This window comes from Jaculus jaculus, chromosome 20 (assembly GCF_020740685.1).
Source record: "Jaculus jaculus isolate mJacJac1 chromosome 20, mJacJac1.mat.Y.cur, whole genome shotgun sequence".
NCBI classification, from domain to species: Eukaryota; Metazoa; Chordata; class Mammalia; order Rodentia; family Dipodidae; genus Jaculus; species Jaculus jaculus.
The window spans coordinates 6,160,962-6,182,996 of record NC_059121.1 but is presented as its reverse complement, the minus strand read 5'-3'; the positions used below and the strand labels follow the sequence as shown (position 1 = coordinate 6,182,996).

At 51.1% G+C, this 22,035-nt stretch overlaps 1 protein-coding gene across 2 annotated transcripts; it reads right to left on the bottom strand.

Annotated features, from left to right (window-relative positions):
* On the bottom strand, positions 1 to 21,918 carry Slc6a18 (solute carrier family 6 member 18). 2 transcript variants are annotated; one of them, XM_045138998.1, is made up of 12 exons: positions 21,618 to 21,918; positions 17,229 to 17,369; positions 16,871 to 17,008; positions 15,269 to 15,450; positions 12,435 to 12,545; positions 11,598 to 11,710; positions 8,534 to 8,662; positions 4,260 to 4,416; positions 2,698 to 2,902; positions 2,167 to 2,326; positions 1,848 to 2,010; positions 1 to 321 (listed from the first exon to the last, which is right to left on the bottom strand). In XM_045138998.1, exons 1-12 carry the CDS (start codon positions 21,772 to 21,774, stop codon positions 130 to 132), a joined length of 1,848 nt encoding a protein of 615 aa, XP_044994933.1. In that variant the 5' UTR covers positions 21,775 to 21,918; the 3' UTR covers positions 1 to 129. The 2 variants fall into 2 exon arrangements, with proteins under 2 accessions (XP_044994933.1, XP_044994934.1); XM_045138999.1 differs by lacking the exon at positions 15,269 to 15,450 and having other exon boundaries at positions 11,527 to 11,710.
* Positions 21,919 to 22,035: the final 117 nt, after the last annotated feature.

The window sequence follows — 22,035 nt, the reverse complement described above, 5'->3', positions numbered from 1 at the left end:
CACCTTGCAGCTGCCTGGGACCCATAGAATAGGGCAAAGCAGCGATCGTGTTTACTCAGCAGTGGAAAGCCAGTTCTGAGTGGCCAGAGGCCCGTGCCCCTCACCCAACCCATGCAGTGGCTCAGCCACTCAGCAGTGTCTTCCATTCTGTAGCTTCAGACCACTCTCCAGCTGGGCGTCCTTCCACTTCTGTCTCTGCCGGCACAGTAGCTGGGCCAACGCGACTCCTGGGACCCACAGTGAGGGCAGGAAGGACAGGAGCACACAGATGACCTGGACCCAGCCTGGGTAGAGCTTCTCCTGTTTCAAGGGAAATTGTTCCTGTGGGGACAGGGGAGCATGCTTACACAGGTGCCCTTGGCCGGCATGACCAGCTCTGTTAGAACCAGGTTAGCCCTCAGCCACCATGAAATTGAGCCAAGGGGAAGCTACACCCCCTTCTTTCTCTGAGATAACAGTGAGCGCACAGCTTCTCCGTCAAAGGAAAAGGAAAGGAGTGTGGCCAGAACAACCGCTTGCAGAGCCCCTCCTAGGGGTTGGCATGGGCTTCACAGCCTGCATCATGCATCTTACACTTCTTCCTTGGTGACATGGTGAAACCACTCACCCACCTTCTGGTACTTGATCTGAGGCTGTGGTGGCTGGATACAGGTGTCCACCATAAACTAATGTGTTCTGAATGCTAGGTCCCCAGCTGGTCACAATTTGGGAATTGGAGCCTCCTGGGAATGATGTATTTTTGGGGACGGGCTTATGGGTGTTATAGCCAGCTTCTCCTTGCCCAGTGTTTGTCACACCCTCCTGCTGATGTTGTCCACCTGATGTTGGCCAGGAGGTGATGTCCGCCCTCTGCACATGCCATCATTTTCCCCTGCCATCATGGAACTTACCCTCGAGTCTGTAAGCCAAAATAAACCCTTTCCTCCCACAGGTTGCTCTTGCTCAGATGTTGTCTGCCAGCAGCGCAAAACTAACTGTATCAGAGGCCATGTGGGGATGTGTTGGGTACATCTAATGGGACCCTTGTCATGAAAAGCTGTCAAGGGAATGTCCCCCTTCACCGGTCCTTGCTGTTTTGCTGGGGTTTCCTCGAGCCGGGAATATGGAGTGGAATTACACCCTTGCTCCTGAGAAGGGGAAGTATGGGTGACTCGGGTGGTTCTGAGATGTGCGCATGAACGAGACAGGGTGGGGCAGGACTAAGAACAGAGCCCACAGGCAGGATGGGGGGGCTGGCCCCTTGAGAACCTGTGGCCACAATGCTACCCTCTGCTTGTCACTTATCACAGATGGCTAAAGACCGGTTTTCTGGTTTTTTTTTTGGGGGGGGGTTGGTTTTTCGAGGCAGGGTCTCACACTAGCCCAGGCTGACCTGGAATTCACTATGGAGTCTCAGGGTGTCCTCGAACTCATGGCAATCCTCCTACCTCTGCCTCCCGAGTGCTGGGATTAAAGGCATGCACCACCACGCCCGGCAAGACCGGTTTTCTGGATGCTTGGTACCCCCTTCCCACACACAAGAAGTATGGAATGATCTCCAAGGAGGTGGCTGGGAGGGTACCCGTGTCATCCCCAGCCTAGTTACCACTGGGGTCCACACTTCACTGATTACTGAAGCTCTTGCCACACAGCTAGGACCCCAGCGGGGCACTAGACTGTTGGCGATCTCAGGACTTACAGGAAGTCAAGTATTTACATCCCCAGTTTCCTACAAGTGGCCAGGCTACGCTGTCATGTAACGTCCACGTGTGGGTCACCTGGGCTTGGCCTTGGATAGCACCATGAGAGTTAGGCCAAACCTGAGGGATCCAAGGGGTTCTTCCTCCATTGCCAGGGGAAGGACTTACGTATTGCGGGTTCCAGGCCTTGTAGCTGGGTGCCTTGTGGGCCAGGAGAATGATGTACGCGAGGAAGATGCTGAGTAGCAACAGTGGGCTCACTACGTACCACGCCACCCGCCAGTACAGGCCGGGCCGCTGCCCAGTCATCCATTCGATGTCGTCACAGAACCTGCGGCAGCAAGATTCAGGCTTCCTCGAGAGGATGTCGTCCTCCCCCCCCCCCTCCCCGATTTGGCTTTCCAGCGTCTGAGCAGCTACGGGCTGACCTTCACTCCCGACACCCCCACCCCACCCCGGCGGGGCTTGGTGGAGAACAACAGCTCACCGCTTCATTCCGTACACGTAAATGACCCCGACCACCTCGAAGAATGCAAAAATGATCAAGTTGAGAGAAGCTGCGAAGTTGTCAAAGATCTCCAGCCAGTAGCTCCCAGACTGCAGCGTGAAGCAGGTGGCTGACAGGAAGCACATCAGGCAGACCAGCCCTAGGGACAGCAGTGGGAAGGATGGGGGACAGGGAGGCCCCTGGCATCAGGAGATGCTCCAGATCCCCCAGCTCCCAGATCCTTTCCCCTCCTCTGAGCTGTGCCCAACAGCAAGAAAACATCTGCTTGGTTTAAGGCGGGATGGGGGAGGGGAGCTCCAGCCCTCCCTCCCTCTCTTCCCCCCTTCCTCTCTCACTCCTTGTTCTCTCCACCTTTCCCCCTGGGCCCATTGGGAGCGGCCTGGCCCAGGTTCCCACGGCGACTCACACGTGGCCCCTGGAGCTCTGTATTCAGAGGGAGCAGTAGTGGACAGCGTGCCAAGGCGGCTGGCCGGGACGATGGACCCTTCAGTCATCTGTCTGTCCACTCACCTGTCAGAGCTTCCTTGGGGATGCCTTTGGGCAAGATTCCCATGTCCAGGAGTGGCGTGATGACGCCCTCCATATTCCCGAACATGGAGGACAGGCCCAACGTGAACAGCATTCCAAAAAAGAGTATGGCCCACCCGGTGGCCCCTGGCATGTTCAGGACAGCCTCCGTAAAGATGATGAAAGCCAGGCCCGGGCCTGAGGCACTCTGCAACACAAAAGCCATGCTGTGGGTCACACGTGCGCACACAATCACACCGTGACACATGCGAGCCCACGTTATCACGTGCGTGTGCCCCACGCCATGACCGACAGACGCCCTAAGCCACGATACACGAACACCCCTGAGGTTGTTTGAACAGATGTCCCCCCCGACCCCCAACACCAGCACATTCAGGAGTTTGTTACAGCATGTAATGTAGATCTCCAGCCACCTGGCCCGAGGAGGTGTCACTGTGGATGGAGCCTAGGCTCCAGCCCCAAGGTGCGTTTGGGGACTTGCGGTTCTAAAGATAATGCAAAGTGCTAGAGCTCTGTCTGGGATTCCTGGAGTGTGCTGGCTCGTGGCTTTGGGATATTTCCACCGCTGGGCCTGTGAAAGGGGGCCAGCTTCTGCCATTGCGGAACTTCCCCTGGATCTGTAAGCTTCAACAAATCCCTCCCTCCATAACTGTGCCTGGCTGGGAAATTCATCTCAGCGACGGGAGGCTGTCTGCTACACCTCCGCTGTGGCATACGTGGACGCCCTCAATGTGACATATATACTCCCACACCGTGATATGATACATGCATTATGCCACGTGTGTGACCACGCCGTGACGGGCGTACACCCGTGTCACAGGTACGTGGCCTGAACCGGAACACACACAAGTACACCCATGGTTAACTGTAATGTGACAGAGCCTGCTCTGAGGTGTGAATGCCCACGCTGTGATAGGTACATGCCCCGCACTGACACATGTGAGCACGCACTATGACATTTGAACACCCACCCTGCGATGTGTATATGTTCCCGCTATGACACATGTGCACCCCAAGTCATGACAGGTCCACACCCTACACCATGGCACATATGTACCCACACTGTGATGCCTACTGCCGCACACTGTGATGTGCACACACGTGTGTGCGCACACACATCCCTCTTAGTGTCAGGGGCTAAGGCACGACCCTGCCATTCTGGGAAGACAGGCTGCGAGAAGGGACTTCTTCCTTAAACAAAGTACAGTGAGCAGATGAGCAGGAAATTCAGGGCCTTGGGGTCGCGTTTCAGGAGCCACCACGCTGAGGGTCCACCTCCTGACTGCCTACCTGCCCGGATGCCCCTGTGACCCAAGCTCCGGATGCCCCTCCCGAGCTCTGTGTCCCAGCAAGGCTGACTCCCTCAGGTCAACTTGGCCCAGACACAGACGGACTGGGGTCCATGGTTCCCTGGGTTGGTCGTGGACCTGGGTCTATGGGAAATATTCCCAGTCATTTGCAGCCCAGGCTTCTTCCTGTGTGGCCCTGATTTCCCAGAGACAGATCTCCCGGGGACAGATCTCCCAGCCTGCCCTTGTGATTACCTTATCCAGAAAATCTTCCAGGTGGCAAGCCTTCAGGGGGAGCCGGGCTACCCTCTCTGGCTGGGTGGCATTCAGGTGCAGGAGGACAGTGGGGTAGTCGTCTCTAGGGATGCTCTGCTCTGGGAAGTCAAACTCGTTGATGAGGCTCAGGATGTTTCTGCAGAGACAGAAAAGAAGTGCCGAGACGGCGCTCTGCATTGGCCAGTGCTTTTGTCAAGGGAGATGCAGCGTCCTATGGGGGCCTGGGTCATTTCTTGCTCCTTTGGGGTCCCGTGGACACCCATGTGGGGTCAGTACTTAATGGGGTTCACTAGGAGGGAACGCTGTTTTTGATTCCAGGCCTGGAAGAGGGGTCTTTCCTGGGTGGATACAGCTGACTAAGGGGCAGCTTTCTCCCCCATCAGTGAGAGAGGTGCCATGTAGGGCTGGGCATGGTGGCACACGCCTTTATTCCCAGCACTCGGGAGGCAGAGGCAGAGACAGGAGGATCGCCATGAGTTCGAGGCCACCCTGAGAATGCAGAGTGAATTCCAGGTCAGCCTAGGCTAGAGTGAGACCCTACCTTGAAAAAACAAAGAAGGGGGGGGGTCGATGACTCCTCAAGGTTCACAGTGAGGTGCCTATGGCTCATACCCCTATATCCCCACACCCCTTCTCCACCCTCACTTTTTCTTCTTGTTGTTGTTGTTTTTCAAGGCAGGGTCTCGCTCTAGGGTCCCAGGCTGACCTGGAACTCACTATGTAGTCTCAGGGTGGCCTCGAACTCACAGCAATCCTCCTGCCTCTGCCTCCCGTCCACCCTCACATCTGCACAGACAGTTCAAATACCAGTGGTCTGCAGCGTGGTGGAGGACCAAGCCATCTGCAGGGTAGAGGCCCTCTTAAGGAAACTTCTCCCTGAGCTATTCTGGGGAGTCCTTTCGCTCAGCCCAGACTTGCATGGAGTGTCCCTACAGTCCTTAGGTGGAGGAGGGTCACCACTGGATATCTTGTCCCTGGTCTCTTCCTTTCTCCCCTTTTCTGCCTTCTGTCTGTCCTGGAGAGAATGGGTCTCCTCCACCATGCAATCCTGCTGCTGTGATGTTCTGCCCAAGTGCACAGAGCCAAATGACCTTGGACTGAACGAACCCTCTGAAACCATATGCCCTTGAATTGTTTCTGGTATTGCAGTCACAGTGATATGAAAGAAAGAAACACTGGAAAGCATACCAGAAGAGAGGGTTGCTGCTGGGATAAAGCCCAGTGATGATGCCCTAAGCCTTTGGAACTGGTTTGCAGGAGAAATTTGGAACAGCATAGGGAAGTGGGCTAGGAAAAGCCCAAGATGCAGCCAGGCGTGGTGGCGCACGCCTTTAAGCCCAGCACTCGGGAGGCAGAGGTAGGAGGATCGCCGTGAGTTCGAGGCCGCCCAGAGACTCCATAGTGAATTCCAGTCAGCCTGGGCTAGAGTGAGACCCAACCTCAAAAAAAAAAAAAAAAAAAAAAAAAAAAAAAAAAAAAGAAAAGAAAAGAAAAAAGAAATAGAAATAGAAAAGGAAGAACTAATTTGGCAGAAGAAATTCTGAGACAACATGGCAGTCAAGCTGTGGCATGGTTACCAGTGGCTGCTTTTAGTCAGGCTTACAGTGAGAATTGGGAGCAGAAATCAAAGCAGGAAGATTTAAAAATGATACATCTGGGCCCCTGAAAAGGAGCATTTTTAAAGTTTTTGACAGGGACAATATAGCTGCTAAAAAGGTTAGTGACATTAAAAATAAATCAACTGGAAGCCGGGTGTGGTGGCGCACGCCTTCAGTCCCAGCACCCGGGAGGCAGAGGTAGGAGGATCGCCATCAGTTTGAGGCCATTCTGAGACTACAGAGTGAATTCCAGGTCAGCCTGAGCCTGAGTGAGATCCTACCTCAAAAAAACAAAACTAGCTGGGTGTGGTGGCTCACGCCTTTAATCCCAGCACTTGGGAGGCAGAGGTAGGAGGATCGCTGTGAGTTTGAGGCCACCCTGAGACTATATAGTGAACTCCAGGTCAGTCTGGGCTAGAGTGAGAACCTACCTCGAAAAACCAAAAAAAAGCAAAAAAAACCAAAAAACTAACTAACTAAATAAATCTTGTGGGCTGGAGAGATGGCTTAGTGGCTAAAGGCACTTGCTTGCAAAGTGTGATGGCCTGAGTTCTATTCCCCAGTACCCACATAAAGCCAGCTATATAAGGTGGCACATGCATCTGGAGTTCCTATGCAGTGGCAAGAAGCCCTGGCATGTTCGTTATCTATCTATCTATCTATCTATCTATCTATCTATCTATCTATCTATCTATCTATCATCTCTCTATCTCTCTGCTTATAAATAAATAATAAAAATTTTTTTTTTTTGTTTTGTACGTAGGGTCTCACTCTAGTTCAGGCTGACCTGGAATTTACTCTGTATTCTCAGGGTGGCCTCAAACTCACAGCGATCCTCTTACCTCTGCCTCCCAAGTGCTGGGATTAAAGGCATGTGCCACCACACCCGACTAATATTTTTTTTTTTTAAATAAATCAGGCCAGGCATCCCAGGAATTGGCTAGACCTGACACATCCTAGGCTTTGGATATATATTTTTTTTAATTCATTTGAAAGAATTTTCCTAGAGAAAAGAGAGACTCTGGAAAATCCTGCTCACACAAGACTGCCTTGGACATGGTTTTTTTTTGTTTGTTTGTTTTGTTTTGAGTGGGGGAGAAAATGGGCACGCCAGGGCCTCTAGCCGCTGCAAACAAACTCCAGACACATGCACCACCTTGTGCATCTGGCGTACATGGGCACTGGGGAATTGAACCTGGGTTCCTTGGCTTTGCAGGCAAGCTCCTTAACCGTTAAACCATCTCTATAGCTCCCAGGGCATGATTTTCTCATGTTCATCCACTAAGGTTCTCAGAAGCCACTTTATGGCTCAAGAGGACCCAGATACTGCTTTTTTTTTTTTTTTTGGCTTTTTGAGGTAGGGTCTCACTCTGGTCCAGGCTGACCTGGAATTAACTCTGTCATCTCAGGGTGGCCTTGAACTCACAGCAATCCTCCTACCTCTGCCTCCCGAGTGCTAGGATTAAAGGCATGCACCACCACGCCCAGCCCAGATACTGCTTGAGTGGGCATCGGACTTTGATATTCATCCCACAAGGCTGATATAGCAGGCATGTAAAATACGAGAAATTTTCACATAAAACACAAGAAACTTCCATGTAAAACACAAGAAACTTCCATGTAAAATATAAGTTCCATGTAAAACACAAGAAATTTCCATGTAAAGTACAAGAAACTTCCATGTAAAACACAAGAAACTTCCATGTAAAGTACAAGAAACTTCCACCTAGATTTCAAAGGAAAGCCTGGGAGACCAGGCAATGTGTGATGGGCTCAGGGTCCCCCACAAAGCCCCTGAGAAGCTGATGTGTGAAGCTATGAGGGAAAAACCTCAGCTACGGTGGTTATTCCAGGATGTTGGCGATTCTAAGAACTTGGAACGTCAGAAAGAGAAAGCTTCAGACAAGAGAGAGGCCACACGGACTACAGCTGACGAGGCCATGGGAGCAAGGCTGCCTGCATCTGTTGATGTTGACCGCATGTCCCGGATGCCAGGCATATAGAGCTCTGGGACTTTTTTTTTTAATTAAAAATTTTTATTAACATTTTCCATGATTATAAAATATATCCCATGGTAATTCCCTCCCTTCCCACCCCCACACTTTCCCATTTGAAATTCCATTCTCCATCATATTACCTCCCCATTACAATCATTGTAATTACATATATACAATATCAACCTATCAAGTATCCTCCTCCCTTCCTTTCTCTACCCTTTATGTCTCCTTTTTACCTTACTGGCCTCTGCTTTTTTTTTTTTTTTTTTTTTTTTGAAGTAGGGTCTCACTCTAGCTCAGGCTGACCTAGAATTCACTATGTAGTCTCAGGGTGCCATCGAACTCACGGCGATCCTCCTGCTTCTGCCTCCTGAGTGCTGGGATTAAAGGAGTGCTCCACCACGCCTGGCTCTTTTCTTTCTCATATAAGGACATCTGTTCACTGGATCTAAGGCCACCCCTACTCTGGGATGATCTCAGCCCAATCCTTACCTTTGTTCCATCAGAAAGACACTTTTCCAATCAGGTCATATTCTGAGGTTCCGAGTAGAAAGAAACTTTGGAGGGACCCTGTCCAAACTTTGGACTCATCAGAGGAAATAGGATGTGCAGCTCACAACACACACCCTACAAAGCACAAAGCAGTACCTGTGCTCACCTGTCCAGACACTGCCCATAGTCGTTGGTTGCCTTAAAGCCCAGGACAGAGAAGATTATAATGGACGCGTAGAGGGAGGTCATGCTGTTGACCAGGGCGATGGTCACGGCGTCTTTCTTGCAGTTGTTCCTGGACAAGAGCACACAGCCATCATGGGGCTTTTTGGGTCAAAACCAGGTTTCCACCAGGCACGGTGGCGCACGCCTTTCATCCCAGCACTCGGGAGGCAGAGGTAGGAGGATGGCTTTGAGACCGAGGCCAGCCTGAAACTACAGAGTGAATTCCAGCTCAGCCTGGTCTAGAGTGAGACCCCACCTGGAAAAACAAAACAAAACAAACAAGCTTCCTTTGGGAGGAAATAGAGGAATTCTTTCGTTAGTATATATATAGTATATATAGTATATAATTTGTTTTATTTATGAGAGAGAGAGAGAAAACAAACACACCAGAGCCTCAAGCCACTGCAAACAAACTCCAGACACACGTTCCACCATGTGCATCTGGCTTTCATGGGTTCTGAAGGATTGGACCTTGGTCCTTAGGCTTTGCAGGCAAGTGCCTTAACCTCTGAGCCATCTCTCCAGCCCTGGATGTAGGTTTTGTTTTTTGGGGGGGGAAGAGGGGGTTGAGGTAGGGTCTCGCCTCTAGCTCAGGATGAGCTGGAATTCACTATATAGTCTCGGGGTTGTCTTGAACTTACAGTGATCCTCCTACCTCTGCCTCCTAAGTGCTGGGATTAAAGACGTGCGCCACCCACACCTGGCTTCTGGATGTAGGTTTTAAAAGGCTATCTCCAAGCTGGGTGTGGTGGCGCACGCCTTTAATCCCAGCACTTGGGAGGCAGACAGAGGTAGGAGGATCGCCATGAGTTCATTCAAGGCCACTGTGAAAATACAGAGTGAATTCCAGGTCAGCGTGGGCTAGAGTGAGACCCTACCTCAAAAAGAAAAAAAAAAAAAAAAGGCTATCTCTCACCGAGAATTTGAGGCCATCCTGAGAATACAGAGTGAATTCCAGGTCAGCCTGGACTAGAGCGAGACACTGCTTCAAAACAGAAAGCACTGTTGAAGGAAACCAGACCATTCAGGGCCTTACCCTGCTTCTCCTCACGCATCCTCCCACCCCACAGAGGGCATAAAGGCTGGAAGTTACATCAAGTTAGTCTGTCAGAGCCTGGCATAATGATATATCATCTTAGGAGCAAGGTCACTACGCCCTGTTGAGCTGTGTGCACACTGGGTCACAAGGCCATAGCATCCGTGTATGTCAGCATCCTGGTATCATCTCCAGGCTCCTTCTGAAGGTCAGTAAGGTTGACAACAGTGCATTTATGATTTTATGGCCCCTGAATCACACACATTTTGGTCAACATCTGCCAAGTATGAAAGAAATAAAAATGTTCAACATTTTGACAGAGAGGACTGAGAGAGACAAAAAGAATGAGACATTAAAACAGAGCAAAGACGATTTGGAAAGGGGAAGATGTTTAGTAGAACAGGAGAGGAACAAAGGAGGGTACTGGGAAGGGAATATGATCAAATTACAGTATGTTCATGTATGAAAATTCTCAATACAAAAATGTTTGTTAAAAGCTGGGTGTGGGGCTGGAGAGATGGCTTAGCGGTTGAGCGTTTGCCTGTGAAGCCTAAGGACCCTGGTTCGAGGCTTGATTCCCCACGTTCGCCAGATGCACAAGGGGGTGCATGCGTCTGGAGTTCCTTTGCAGTGGCTGGAGGCCCTGGCGTGGCCATTCTCTCTATCTGCCTCTTTCTCTGTCTGTCGCTCTCAAACAAATAAATTTTTAAAAACAAAACAAATTTTTTGAAAAGAATATATTTTTAAAAAAAGCTGAGCATGGTGGCGCATGCCTTTAATCCCAGCACTTGGGAAGCAGAGGTAGGAGGATCATGGTGAGTTTGAGGCCACCCTGAAACTACATAGTGAATGCCAGGTAAGCCTGGGCTACAGCAAGACCCTACCTAAAAAAAAAAAAAAAAGTTTGTTAAAAAAGTCAGATTAGGGTTGGAGAGATGGCTCAGCAGTTAAGGCGCTTGCCTTCAAAGCCTAAGGACCCAGGTTCAATTCCCTAGTACCCAAATAAACCAGATGCACAAGGTGGTACATGCAAATGGAGTTCATTTGCAGTGGCTAGAAGCCCTGACACGTACTTTCTCTCTTTTTCTTATAAATAAATGTTTTTTTTAAAGTCAGATCAGGGCTGGAGAGATGGCTTAACAGTTAAGGTATTTGCCTGCAAAGCCAAAGGACCCAGGTTCAATTCCCCAGGACCCACGTAAGCCAGATGCACAAGGGGGCGCATGTGTCAGGAGTTTGTAGTGGCTGGTGGCCCTGGAGCACTCATTCTCTTCCTCCCTCTCTCTGCCTGTTACTCTCTCCCAAATAAATAAATAAATAAAAATAAATTTTAAAGTCAGATCAAAATGGAGTTGTGTATGTCAGACACAACCAAAACTGAGCCGTGAAGAGGCTTCCATGTGACGACGGTCACGGGTACAGGAGACAGCTGATGGTCGCCTCACGCAGAGGCCACCCAAACCTCTCACGAGGAGCACTCTGTGAAAGCCATCTGCCAGCCACTGTCTGCTGAAGCTCAGGCTGAGGCCCCTGTGTCACGACATCTTGTGAAATCCCTTCATGCCTTTGAGGAGGTTCCCCTCGTTCCATCCTTTGTTTACTGGGGCGCACGCACGCATTCCTATTGTCTTGCTCTATTTCCCAATGGAGGTCATTGTTCTTGCAGCGTCTCTGAGCAGAGACCTGTCACTGAGAGCCTGCTTAGGTGAGTTGAGTTGTCTGGGAGGTGCCAGCAGCTGTCAGGGAGGGCCACCCTGGCAGACCCCCGGGGGATGTCCTCTACTGCGTCCAGGGATGGTTCGGGGACCTAGGGAGCCACACTGTGGCAGGACATTGCCCCCTGGAGTTCATAGTTCACCCCCATCCCACTGTGTGATCCTGATATTGAAAGTGCTTACTGTGTGTGTCCTGGGTTCGCTGGCTCAGCACGGGGCTGAGAAGGAGTCCACACCCCAAGCTTGCCGCCTACCTGGGCGGGTTGTAGCTTGCGAAAGCAATGTGTCCTCCGAAGGCCAGCGAGAGAGAGAAGAAGATCTGGGTGGCCGCGTCCAGCCACACCCGGGGATTCTGGAGCGTTTGCATCTGGAACGAATCAGCAAGGCCTCATTACCCGGAAAGCAGATCATACCAGCCGGACCACACCAACTGGCCCATCGGACCTTTCTAGAACCTTCTCCAGGTCCACTGGGAGGCACACTGATGAGCAGGAGGGGTGTGACTTACTCAGATGCCTCGGAAGTGACAGTGGCCCAGGATGAGGTCATGGTACTGTCGCCTCTCTCTGCTGGACTCGCTTGAGAATTTGCAATCACTAAGGCCTAGGGGATGTTCACTTTGCCCTCCTGAAGCAGGGGACCATCTGTCTACACTGCCATTTGTCTGCTGCAAGGGTTCTGCTCAAACCCACACACTTCTGCTGGCTTCCTTGGGGGGAGCTCACTTGTGCCAAGGTAACACCCTGCCAGTAGGCAGGGTGCTTTTGCCAAGCAGTTCCCAGGACCCTGGAAAGTATGAGATGGTCTGGAAGGGCCGTAGGCCACGGAGACTGGTCCCCTGATTCCTGTGGCTCCCTGTTACGGGGGGTCCAGGGCATACCCTAGCCATGCACACCTGGCCTCTGCCTGTACCCTACCCCATGCCCTTAACCTTCCATACTTGGCAGACATCCACAGTGGCCAAGACCGCCTGTCCCGCATGCTGTCTGTGATTCCGTCTCCCCTTCCTGAGACCCCCACGCCCCTCTTCATTACGACCTGGGTCGGCCTCACCTCAAGTTTGCCTGGGCATGCTCTCGGGGCCCACGTACCTTGGGAGTGAACAGGTAGGTCAAGCCCTCTGCTGCCCCCGGCAGAGTCAGGCCTCTGACGAGAAAGATGGTCAGCACCAGGTAAGGAAAGAGAGCTGTGAAGTAGATCGCCTGGGGGACACCAAAGGCGGCAGATGTGGGGTTGCCTGTACCTCGGGCGTGATTCTGAGGCGCAGCCAGCCGAAGGCGCACTGGGGATGTGGAGTCAGTGTGGGATCAGGGTCCCGATGGGGGCACATCACTGATACCACACAGGCCTTCATTGTGGTGTCGGCGGAGGTGGGCATTGACCTTCCAGGACAAGCACACTTATCTCAAGGACAGGAGCTAGGCCCTTTAGTACATGCCTGGGCTGTGCCTCCTTCTCCACCTCCCTCTCCCTACCTTCCTCTCCCAGGCTTCCCCTCTCCTCAGCCTCTCCCTGCCTAGGCTCCATGGCCACCCTCCATCTCTTTTTCTCGAAGCTTCTCCTTCCCACAAGCTCTCCTGAGCAACCCCTCTACAATGGCTCCCGTCTTGCCCGAGCACCTTCGTTTCTGACTTTGCGTCCTCCTCCGTCCCTCTCCAGGCTCTCCGTCCATCCTTATACTGGGCTCACTGGCCCTTCCCCTGTGGCTATCGCCCACTCACCCCGACGCCCTAGCTGTCCCCCGAGTCAGGCCCGCACCCCTCTCTTCCCTGGCAGGGCTATCCCCAATCCTCAGTTGGCATGGAAGCTTCTGTTCAGCAGGCCTCCATGGGACAAAAGATGCCCATGGGACATTCTTCTCTCGCTGTGCCCAGGTCTCCTACAAAGAGCTCATGGAGCCACCAGCCCTTTCTAGGACTTTCTGATGGGAATCGTTTGGAATCCCAGGCTCCATTGGCCATCCCAGTGAAGCGGAGTGTAAAGGCCTTTGGTGAGCCTTGGCAGCTAGCCCGAGAGCAGGAGCTCTGGGGTCCACGGTCGAAGGAGGGCCCAGGATGCAATCCCCGGCGCCCCCACCTCACAGCCACGTGGACAGGACATGCATGTGACGGGGTAGGGGACGTAGCAGGGCTCCCGAGGCCTCGGCCTTGGTGCTACCTCGGGGGAACCACAGTGGTACCGCTGTTCTCCACCTCTTGTCAAGACAGCCACCTGTTCAGAGCGCAGCCTGGCGGGTCTTGGGCTATTTGCATGTAACACATTAGAAAGCAACACGCGGGCCCATCGTGGTGGCGCGCGCCTTTCATCCCAGCACTCTGGGCGGCAAGAGGTAGGAAGTGGAAGCCACTCCGAGAATACAGAGTGAATTCCAGGTCAGTCTAGAGTGAAACCCTACCTCAAAAACAAACAAACAAACAAAAAAAGAAAAAGAAAAAAGGAATTGAAACACCATTAGGTTTATTTTTTATTTATTTTTTTGATTTTTCGAAGTAGGGTCTCCCTCTAGCCCAGGCTGACCTGGAATTCACTATGGAGTCTCAGGGTGGCCTCGAACTCACGGCGATCCTCCTACCTCTGCCTCCCGAGTGCTGGGATTAAAGGCGTGCGCCACCATGCCCGGTTTACGATTAGGTTTTTAAAGACACATGTGGTGAAGGGATCACAAGCGGGAACAAGACAGAAGTGTAGCTGTCACTTCCTAGAGGCCACGCAGAGCCCCAAGGCTCAGAGAAAGAGTAGCAAGGCAAGGAATAGATGGGACCTGCAGAAGAAAAGCCCATGGGAAGACAGAACCCGCCACAGCGTTACCATATTGGATATGGGCATGGTCTAAATGCCCCAGTAAGACAAGAGTGACCACGGATGGCCAGGTGGCGTGGTGGCACACACCTTTGATCCCAGCACTCGGGAGGCAGAGGTAGGAGGATCACTGTGAGTTTGAGGCCACCCTGAGACTACATAGTGAATTCCAGGTCAGCGTGGGCTAGAGGGAGACCCTACCACAAAAAACCAAAAAAAAAAAAAAAAAAAAAAAAAAAAAGAGTGGCCATGGATGGAAAAGACCCAATTATGGTGAGAAGGGAAAGGCAGTGGGGGAGAATATACTTGAAATACATTACACAGTGGCACAAGAATGACCTTATGTAATGTTGTATAATGAAAAAATTAAAAATATAAGTCAAGGGCTTGGAGGGATAGCTTAGCGGTTAAGGCACTTGCCTGTGAAGCCTGAGGACCTGGGATTGATTCTCCATGACCTACCCTAGCCAGATGCACAAGGGGGCACATGTGTCTGCAGTTCGTTTGCAGTGGCTAGAGACCCTGGCGCGCCCGTTCTTTCTATCTGCCTCTTTCTCTCTGGCTGCATATCTCTCTCAAATAAATAAATTATGGCCTGGAGAGAGATTGCTTAGTGGTTAAGGCTTTTTGCCTGCACAGCCAAAGGATCTCGGTTCCCAGGACCCACGTAACCCAGATGCACAAGGGGGCGCATGCATCTGGAGTTCATCTACAGTGGCTGGATGCCCTGGTGCACCCATTCTCTCTCTCTCTCTCTCTCCCTCCCTCCCTCTTTTTCTCTCTCTCTCAAATAAATAAATAAGTAAACAACAAAATATGTCTTAAAAAACAAAAAAAATTAAAACTAACTAAATAAATTATATACGCATATATAATTTTAACAAGACCCAATTAGATAGATGTTGCCCAAATGAGCACGTTTTCAACCTGGAGACACAGAGGAGAGCGGACACATGTGTGCACATGCGGAAGAGAGGTAGGCAGCTGTCTGAGGTAGGTCAGCTCCAGAGCACAGCATGGCCAGTCAACAGAGGGGTCAGTTCTCCAAGAAGATACCATCCCAGGAGTACAGGACCCTCACACCTAGCCTGCAGGCAGCCGGGAGGGTTCTGGGCCCCACACTCACCTTCCCTGTTGACTCAATGCCTCTGATGACACACAGGTACACAATCGCCCAGCAGGCCACCATGCAAAGGAACAGCCACCACTGGAAGGTACCGCTGTCACTGATGTCAGCCGAGATGTTCAGCGTCTGCCGGTACCAGAAGTAGCTCACGGTGCCGCTGCCCTGGCACTCTGGCACAAACCCTGGAGCCAGGATCCCGGTCACCCGCTGGCTGTGGGGCTCGGAACCAGTCCACACCAAGGCCCCAAGCACAGCTGGCCTGTCTGTCACATGAGCTGCCCCTGACCTGTCTGCTTTTTTTTTTTTTTTTATTTTTTTTGGTCAGTTTTATTTATTTATTTGAGAGTGACAGAGAGAGAGAGAGAGAGAGGGAGAGAGAATGGGCACGCCAGGGCCTCCAGCCACTGTAAGTAAACTCCAGACACGTGCGCCCCCTTGTGCATCTGGCTAACGTGGGTCCTGGGGAATCGAGCCTCGAACCTGGGTCCTTAGGCTTCACAGGCAAGCGCTTAACCACTAAGCCATCTCTCCAGCCCACCTGTCTGCTTTTATTGCCCCCTCCCCACACTTTAGATCCTTTCTTACTCTTCTGGACCTGAGGCTGAGATGGAGAAGTGTCTATACAAAGTCAAATGTACATTCCTTGTGAATATATCTGCCCTGGTGGCCCTGGGCCCAACAAGTAGCCAGAGGCCGACAGGGGAGATGAAGGACTGGATTTCTTTCTCTGTTTCATACATATATATATATATATATATATATATATATATATATATATATATGTTTTCCAAGATAGGGTCTCGCGTTAGCCCAGGATAATTTGGAGTTCACTCAGTAGTCTCAGGCTGGCCTTGAACTCACAGCAATCCTCCAATCCTCTGCCTCCCAAGTGCTGGGATTAAAGGTGTGCACCACCATGCCCAGCCCTTCAAATATATTTTTAATATTTTATTTATTTATTTGCAAGCAGTGAGAGGGGTGAAGAGTAAAGAATGAGAACGAGAGAGAGAGAGAGAGAGAGAGAGAGGGAGAGAATGGGTGCGCCAGGGCATCTTGTCACTATAAATGAACTCCAGATGCATGCAGCATTTTGTGCTGTCCTGGGGAATCAAATTCAGGCCTTTGGGGTTTGTATTCAAGCACCTTTAACTGTTGAGCTCTCTCTCCAGCCCCTCTTTTTTTTTTTGGTCTTGTATTTATTATTATTATTATTATTTTAATTTTTATTAGCATTTTCCATGATTATAAAAAAATATCCCATGGTAATTCCCTCCCAGCCCCTCCTTTTAGAAATATTTTTTATTTGCAAACAGAGATAGAGAGAGAGAGAAATGGGTGCACCAGGGCCTCTTGCCCCTGCAAATGAACTCCACATGCACCCACCACTTTGTCCATTTGGCTCTACCTAGGTGCTTGGGAATTGAGCCTCGACCATCAGGCTTTGCGGACAAACGCCTCTAACTGCTGAGCCATCCCTCCAGCCCCAGGGTTAGATTTCAAGCCCGCCTTTCAGGAGAGACCACAAAGACGCCCTCAGTGGTTCTGTCCCCTGGGTCTACCCCAGCATGGTGCACAGGGCTCTGGGCTCCTGGCAGGATCTACCTGTTCTGTTAAGATCCAGCGGGCAGGTACTCCAAGGCAGCGGGTGCTGGAAGGAGTTGAGAAAGAACCACAGGACCCAGACGAGGACAGTGTTGTAGTACAGGCTGACCAGGAAGGACACGGTAAAGCAGCCCAGGCCTGCAGAAGCGGTGGGGGGCCCCAGCACCAGTGAGGAGATGGAGGGGAACCCTTGCCTCCTCCATCCCCGGACACACACATGGCCTACAACAGCAGCTCCCACTTGCTCCCGCCCCCACTCTCCCGCGCCTGCCACGTCCTGTGGCGGGCACAGCCGGCTCCCACCCACCCGGGAGGTCCCGAGGGACCTGAGCAGGCAGAGCCCTGGAGGGAGGCGCACCTACTCCGCCGAGGTAAGGGGAGATGGCCATCCACACTCCGAGGCTGCCCCTCCGCAGGCGTTGGCCGATGGCAAGCTCAATGTGGAAGAGAGGGATCCCCTCAAAAACCAGGGCGATGAAGTAGGGGATGAGGAAGGCCCCTGCAGGAGGAGAATGGGCAGGGCTGGGGGATCAGAGACAGCGGAAGTCCCTGCGAGGACACGGGGGTGGGGGTGGGGGTGGTAGGCGTGACATCAGTAAGGGACAAGGGGCGCTAACTGCCTTCCTTCCGCTGGTAACCTGGTTCTCAGTACTGGCAGCGGAGTCCCAAGGGTGACACGGGACCTCCACCCAGGCTTCCAGGCCTTTCCGTTTTTGTTTGTTCCTATTTGTTCATTTTTCATTTTGTTTATTTATTTTGAATATTTTTGTTTATTTATTTGAGAGAGGGAAAGAGGCAGAGAGAGAGAGAGAGAGGGAGAGAACGGGCATGCCAGGACTTCAACCACTGCAAACAAACTCCAGATGCATGTGCTACCTTGTGCATCTGGCCTATGTGAGTACTGGGGAATCGAACTGAGGTCCTTTGGCTTTGCAGGTATGTACCTTAACTGCTAAGCCATCTCTCCAGCCCCATTTATTTATTTTTAAATTAGTTTTTAAAATATTTTATTTATTGGAGATACACACACACACACACACACACACACACACATATATATATATATATATACACACACACACACACACACACACACACACACGCATATATATATATGGAGAGAGAGAGAGAGAGAGAATGAACACTCCAGGGCCTCTAGCTATTGCAAATGAACTCCAGACACTTGCACCACCTTGTGCATCTGGCTTTACCTGAGTACTGGGTGATGGAACCTGAGTCCTTTGACTTTGCAGACAAGTGCCTTAACAGCTAAGACATCTTTCCAGCCCTTGTTTTCTTTTTCTTTTTAAATATTTCATTTATTTATTTATTTGAGACAGACAGAGAGAGATGCAGCTAGAGAGAGAGGAAGAATGGACTTGCCACAGCCTCTAGCCACTGCAAATGAACTCCAGACTACATAGTGAATTCCAGGTCAGCCTGGGCTAATGTGAAACCCTGCATTGAAAAACCGAAAAAAAAAAAAAAATTATGGTTTGCAAAGCTTTCTGAAGTCAGACAAGCGGGGGAGGGAGAAGATAGATCACGTGACTGCTGCCAGGGCGCAAGGGTCTCCGTGGGATTGGTGTGGGGCAGGGCTCTGTGGCCTCAGATCTCCTCCCTACAGAACAGGCCTCTTGACACTTCAGTAATCTCACCACATAGGATGATGAGACAGGGGGATCTAGAGTTTTAGGCCAGCCTGGGCTACATAGTGAGACCAAGTCTTAAAAACAAACAAGGGCTGGGCTTGGAGAGATGGCTTAGCAGTTAAGGTACTTGCCTGTAAAGCCTAAGGACTCAACTGTGATTCCCCAGAGCCCATATAAAGCCAGAGGCAAAAGGTGGTGCAAACATATGGAGTTTATTTGCAGTGGCTGGAGGCCCTGGCGTACCCATTTTCTCCTTCTTTCTTTCTCTCTCTTTCTACTGGCCTCTTTCTCTATCAAATAAATAAATAAAATAAAACAAAACATTTTTTAAAAAGAAAAGAGGACCAGAGGGATGGCTTAGTGGTTAAGGCATTAGCCGTCAAAGTCAAAGGACTCAGGTTCAATTCCCCAGGGCCCATGTAAGTCAAATGCACAAGGTGGTGCATGTTTATGGAATTCATTTGCTGTGGCTGAGGGCCTGGGCATACCCATTCTCTCTCCCACATCTCTCTCTTTCTCTATCTGCCTCTTTCTCTCTCTCTCTCAAATAAAATAAATAAATAAATAAATAAAAATTAAAAAGAAAAGAAAAATGCATTAGCCTGGGGATGTGGGAAAGGATTGCTTGAATCACATATAGAGACCCTGAGGTCGATCTCTTGCACCATAAAAGCAATAAAAAGTAAACCTTGGGGCTGGAGAGATTGCTCAGTGGTTAAAGGCACTGGCTTGCAAAGCCTAATAATCTGGGTTTGATTCCCTAGTAAAGCCAGATGCATAAAGTGGAACACGCATCTGGAGTTAGTTTGTAGTGGCTGGAGGCCCTGGTATGTCCATTCTCTCTCTCGCTCTCTCCCCCTCTTATTGCAAATACATAAGTAAACTTTAAAAAAGTAAGCCTTGGGCTTGAGAGATTGCTGAGTATTTTAGGCACTTTCCTGTGACTCCTAAGGATCCAGGTTCATTTGCCCAGTACCCACATAAGCCAGATGCACAAGGTGGTACATGCATCTGGAGTTTGTTTGCAGTGGCTGGAGACCCTGGTGTGCCCATTCTTTCTCTGTGTTTGCCTCTTCTTCTCCCCCTACCTCTCAAAAATAAATAAATAAATAAATAAATAAATATTTTAAAAATACAGCTTGCTGGGCATGGTACACATGCCTTTAATCCCAGCACTCGGGAGGCAGAGGTAGGAGGATCACTGCGAGTTTGAGGCCAGACTGAGACTACATAGTGAATTCTAGGTCAGGTCAGCCTGGGCAAAAAAAAAGTAAGTCTTAAGGTCCCTTGGCACATGGTAAGTGGCTTTCTCTGTTCTTGTCCCTCTGGGGTTAGTCTTGTGTGATCCACAGACACTCCTAGCCCTGGTGTGCTCTGTCCACCTGCGACATCAGAGCCCACACGCTCACGTCCCTGCCCACCTCCTGGATGACAAGGTCAAAATCTTATATTCCTGCCTATCTCCGTGAGAATGAAGCCAGAGTCATGGGCCCTGAAAGAGATACATCTCGTGTTTCCACGAGGGAAAAGTTTTCTATGACAAAAGCAGAGACGTAAGAGAATGGATGACAGTCCTGTGAGCCCTGGGTGACCTCAGGTCTCACTGGAGCTGAGAGAATTTAGGGAGCAAATTTACCTGGCATTCCAGCCTGGCTCCATACAGACACAGCTGTCCTATGGCACTTTGGAACAAGGTTAAGTGACATTTGATGTCAGAGCCTATCTGTCCCCTCCCATGTCCCAATGTACAGAGCTGCAACTGGGGCTGGAGAGATGGCTTAGCTGTTAAGGCACTTGCCTGCAAAGCCAAAGGACCTCGGTTCGATTCCCCAGGACCCACGTAAGCCAGATGTACAAGGTGGCACATGCATCTGGGGTTTGTTTGCAGTGGCTGGAGGCCCTGGCGCACTTATTCTTTCTCTCTCTCTCTCAGATAAATTATATATAGATAGATAGGTAGAGAGAGAGGGCTGCAATTGTGTGGTTACATGAAGACAAGCAGGTGTCAGAGTGAGGGTGGCTGTGTGGACGTGGGGGTGGGTTCTTTCATCAGTGAAAAGGCTTAGTGTGTGCCTAGTTTAACAATCAGGAGCCCGGATTGTCTGCAGAGCCTCCTGGGCTCTCGAGAAGAGCTCCTTTTAGGGGAGGCTCCTTGGCAAACTCAGGAAGTCTGCCCTGGCACCCTGTGAAGAACCAGGAAGAAGTCAAGGTGGCGACAGGAAATGTCAAGGCCGCTGCCTACGTTCAACCAAGGAGAAAGGTGGTGTGAATATTGGTTTCTCCTCCTCACTCTGCCCGTCCAAGACCCGGAAAGGCTGGCTGCCATGCAGTGGATTTTCTTTTTCTTTGTTTTGTTTTTCGAGGAAGGGTCTCACTCTAGCTCAGGCTGACCTGGAATTCACTACGTAGTCTCAGGGTGGCCTTGAGCTCACAGTGATCCTCCTACCTCTGCCTACCAAGTGCTGGGATTAAAGGCATGCACCACCACGCCTGGCTGATTTTTTTTAAACATTTTTTATTTATGAGAGAGAGAGAGAGAGAGAGAGAGAGGTAGATAGAAAGAGAATGGCCTCCAGCCACTGTGAATGAACTCCAGACGCATGTGCCACCTTGTGCATCTGGCTTACGTGGGTCCTGGGGAATCAAACTGGGGCCTTTTGGCTTTGCATGCAAGTACCTTAACCACTAAGCATCTCTCTAGCCCCTTGGAGTGATTATATATATACTTGTTAGAGAGAGAGAATGGACACGCCCGGGCCTCTAGCCACTGCAAATGAACTCCAGACGCATGCGCCACCATGTGCGTCTGGCTACGTGGGTGCTGGGGAATCGAACTGGGGCCTTTTGCATGCGCCACCATGTGCATCCGGCTTCCATGGGTCCTGGGGAATCGAACCTGGGTCCTTAGGCTTCCCTGGCAAGTGCTTTACCTGCTGAGCTATCTCTCCAGCCCCCTGCGGTGGTTGTGAAGGCATTAGGCTTCTCCCTGGGAAATGGGAAATTCCAGTCTCCAGGAAGGGACAGCTGCCGCCCAAGGACAGGACAGGCTTCGGAGGGAGGCCCACCCCACTGCGCGAGGACGGTCAGCCGCTCACCTCCTCCGTAGGTCTGGCACAGGTACGGAAACCTCCATATGTTGCCCAGCCCCACTGCAAAGCCGATGCAGCTCAGTAAGTACTGCACCTTGTTGTCCCATTTGGGCCTCTCGTCCTCGCCGTCCTCAAGCTGGCCCAGCTCGCTGACCTGGGCCATCCTGTGCAGTCACCCCCAGGTGCAGGCGCAATGTGTGGGTGCGTGCTGGGTGTGTGTGTGGGGGGGGGATTAGTGTCCTGAGGCACACTGTCCCGTCGAGGCGCTGTGAGACTCCGGCTGGCCCGTGGACGCAGAGCAGTGAGTCCCTCCTCAGAGGCATTTCGTTTATTTCAAGGAGAGCAGTTAATTGATAACCGGAGTCAGGTTCCCGCTGCTGTGTGGCCTGTCCCAACACCCTCGGATTCACTGCCTTGCCTCCGC

Bases quoted from the DNA above. Each gene is read 5' to 3' on its own strand.
- Slc6a18 (XM_045138998.1), bottom strand. From the start codon at position 21,774: ATGGCCCAGGTCAGCGAGCTGGGCCAGCTTGAGGACGGCGAGGACGAG. The intron at 17,009-17,228 runs GTGCGCCTCCCT...CCGCTTCTGCAG, and splicing joins CCCTTACCTCGGCGGAGTAG to GCCTGGGCTGCTTTACCGTG. The intron at 4,417-8,533 runs GTGAGCACAGGT...CTGTCTCTGCAG, and splicing joins TATGGGCAGTGTCTGGACAG to AAACATCCTGAGCCTCATCA.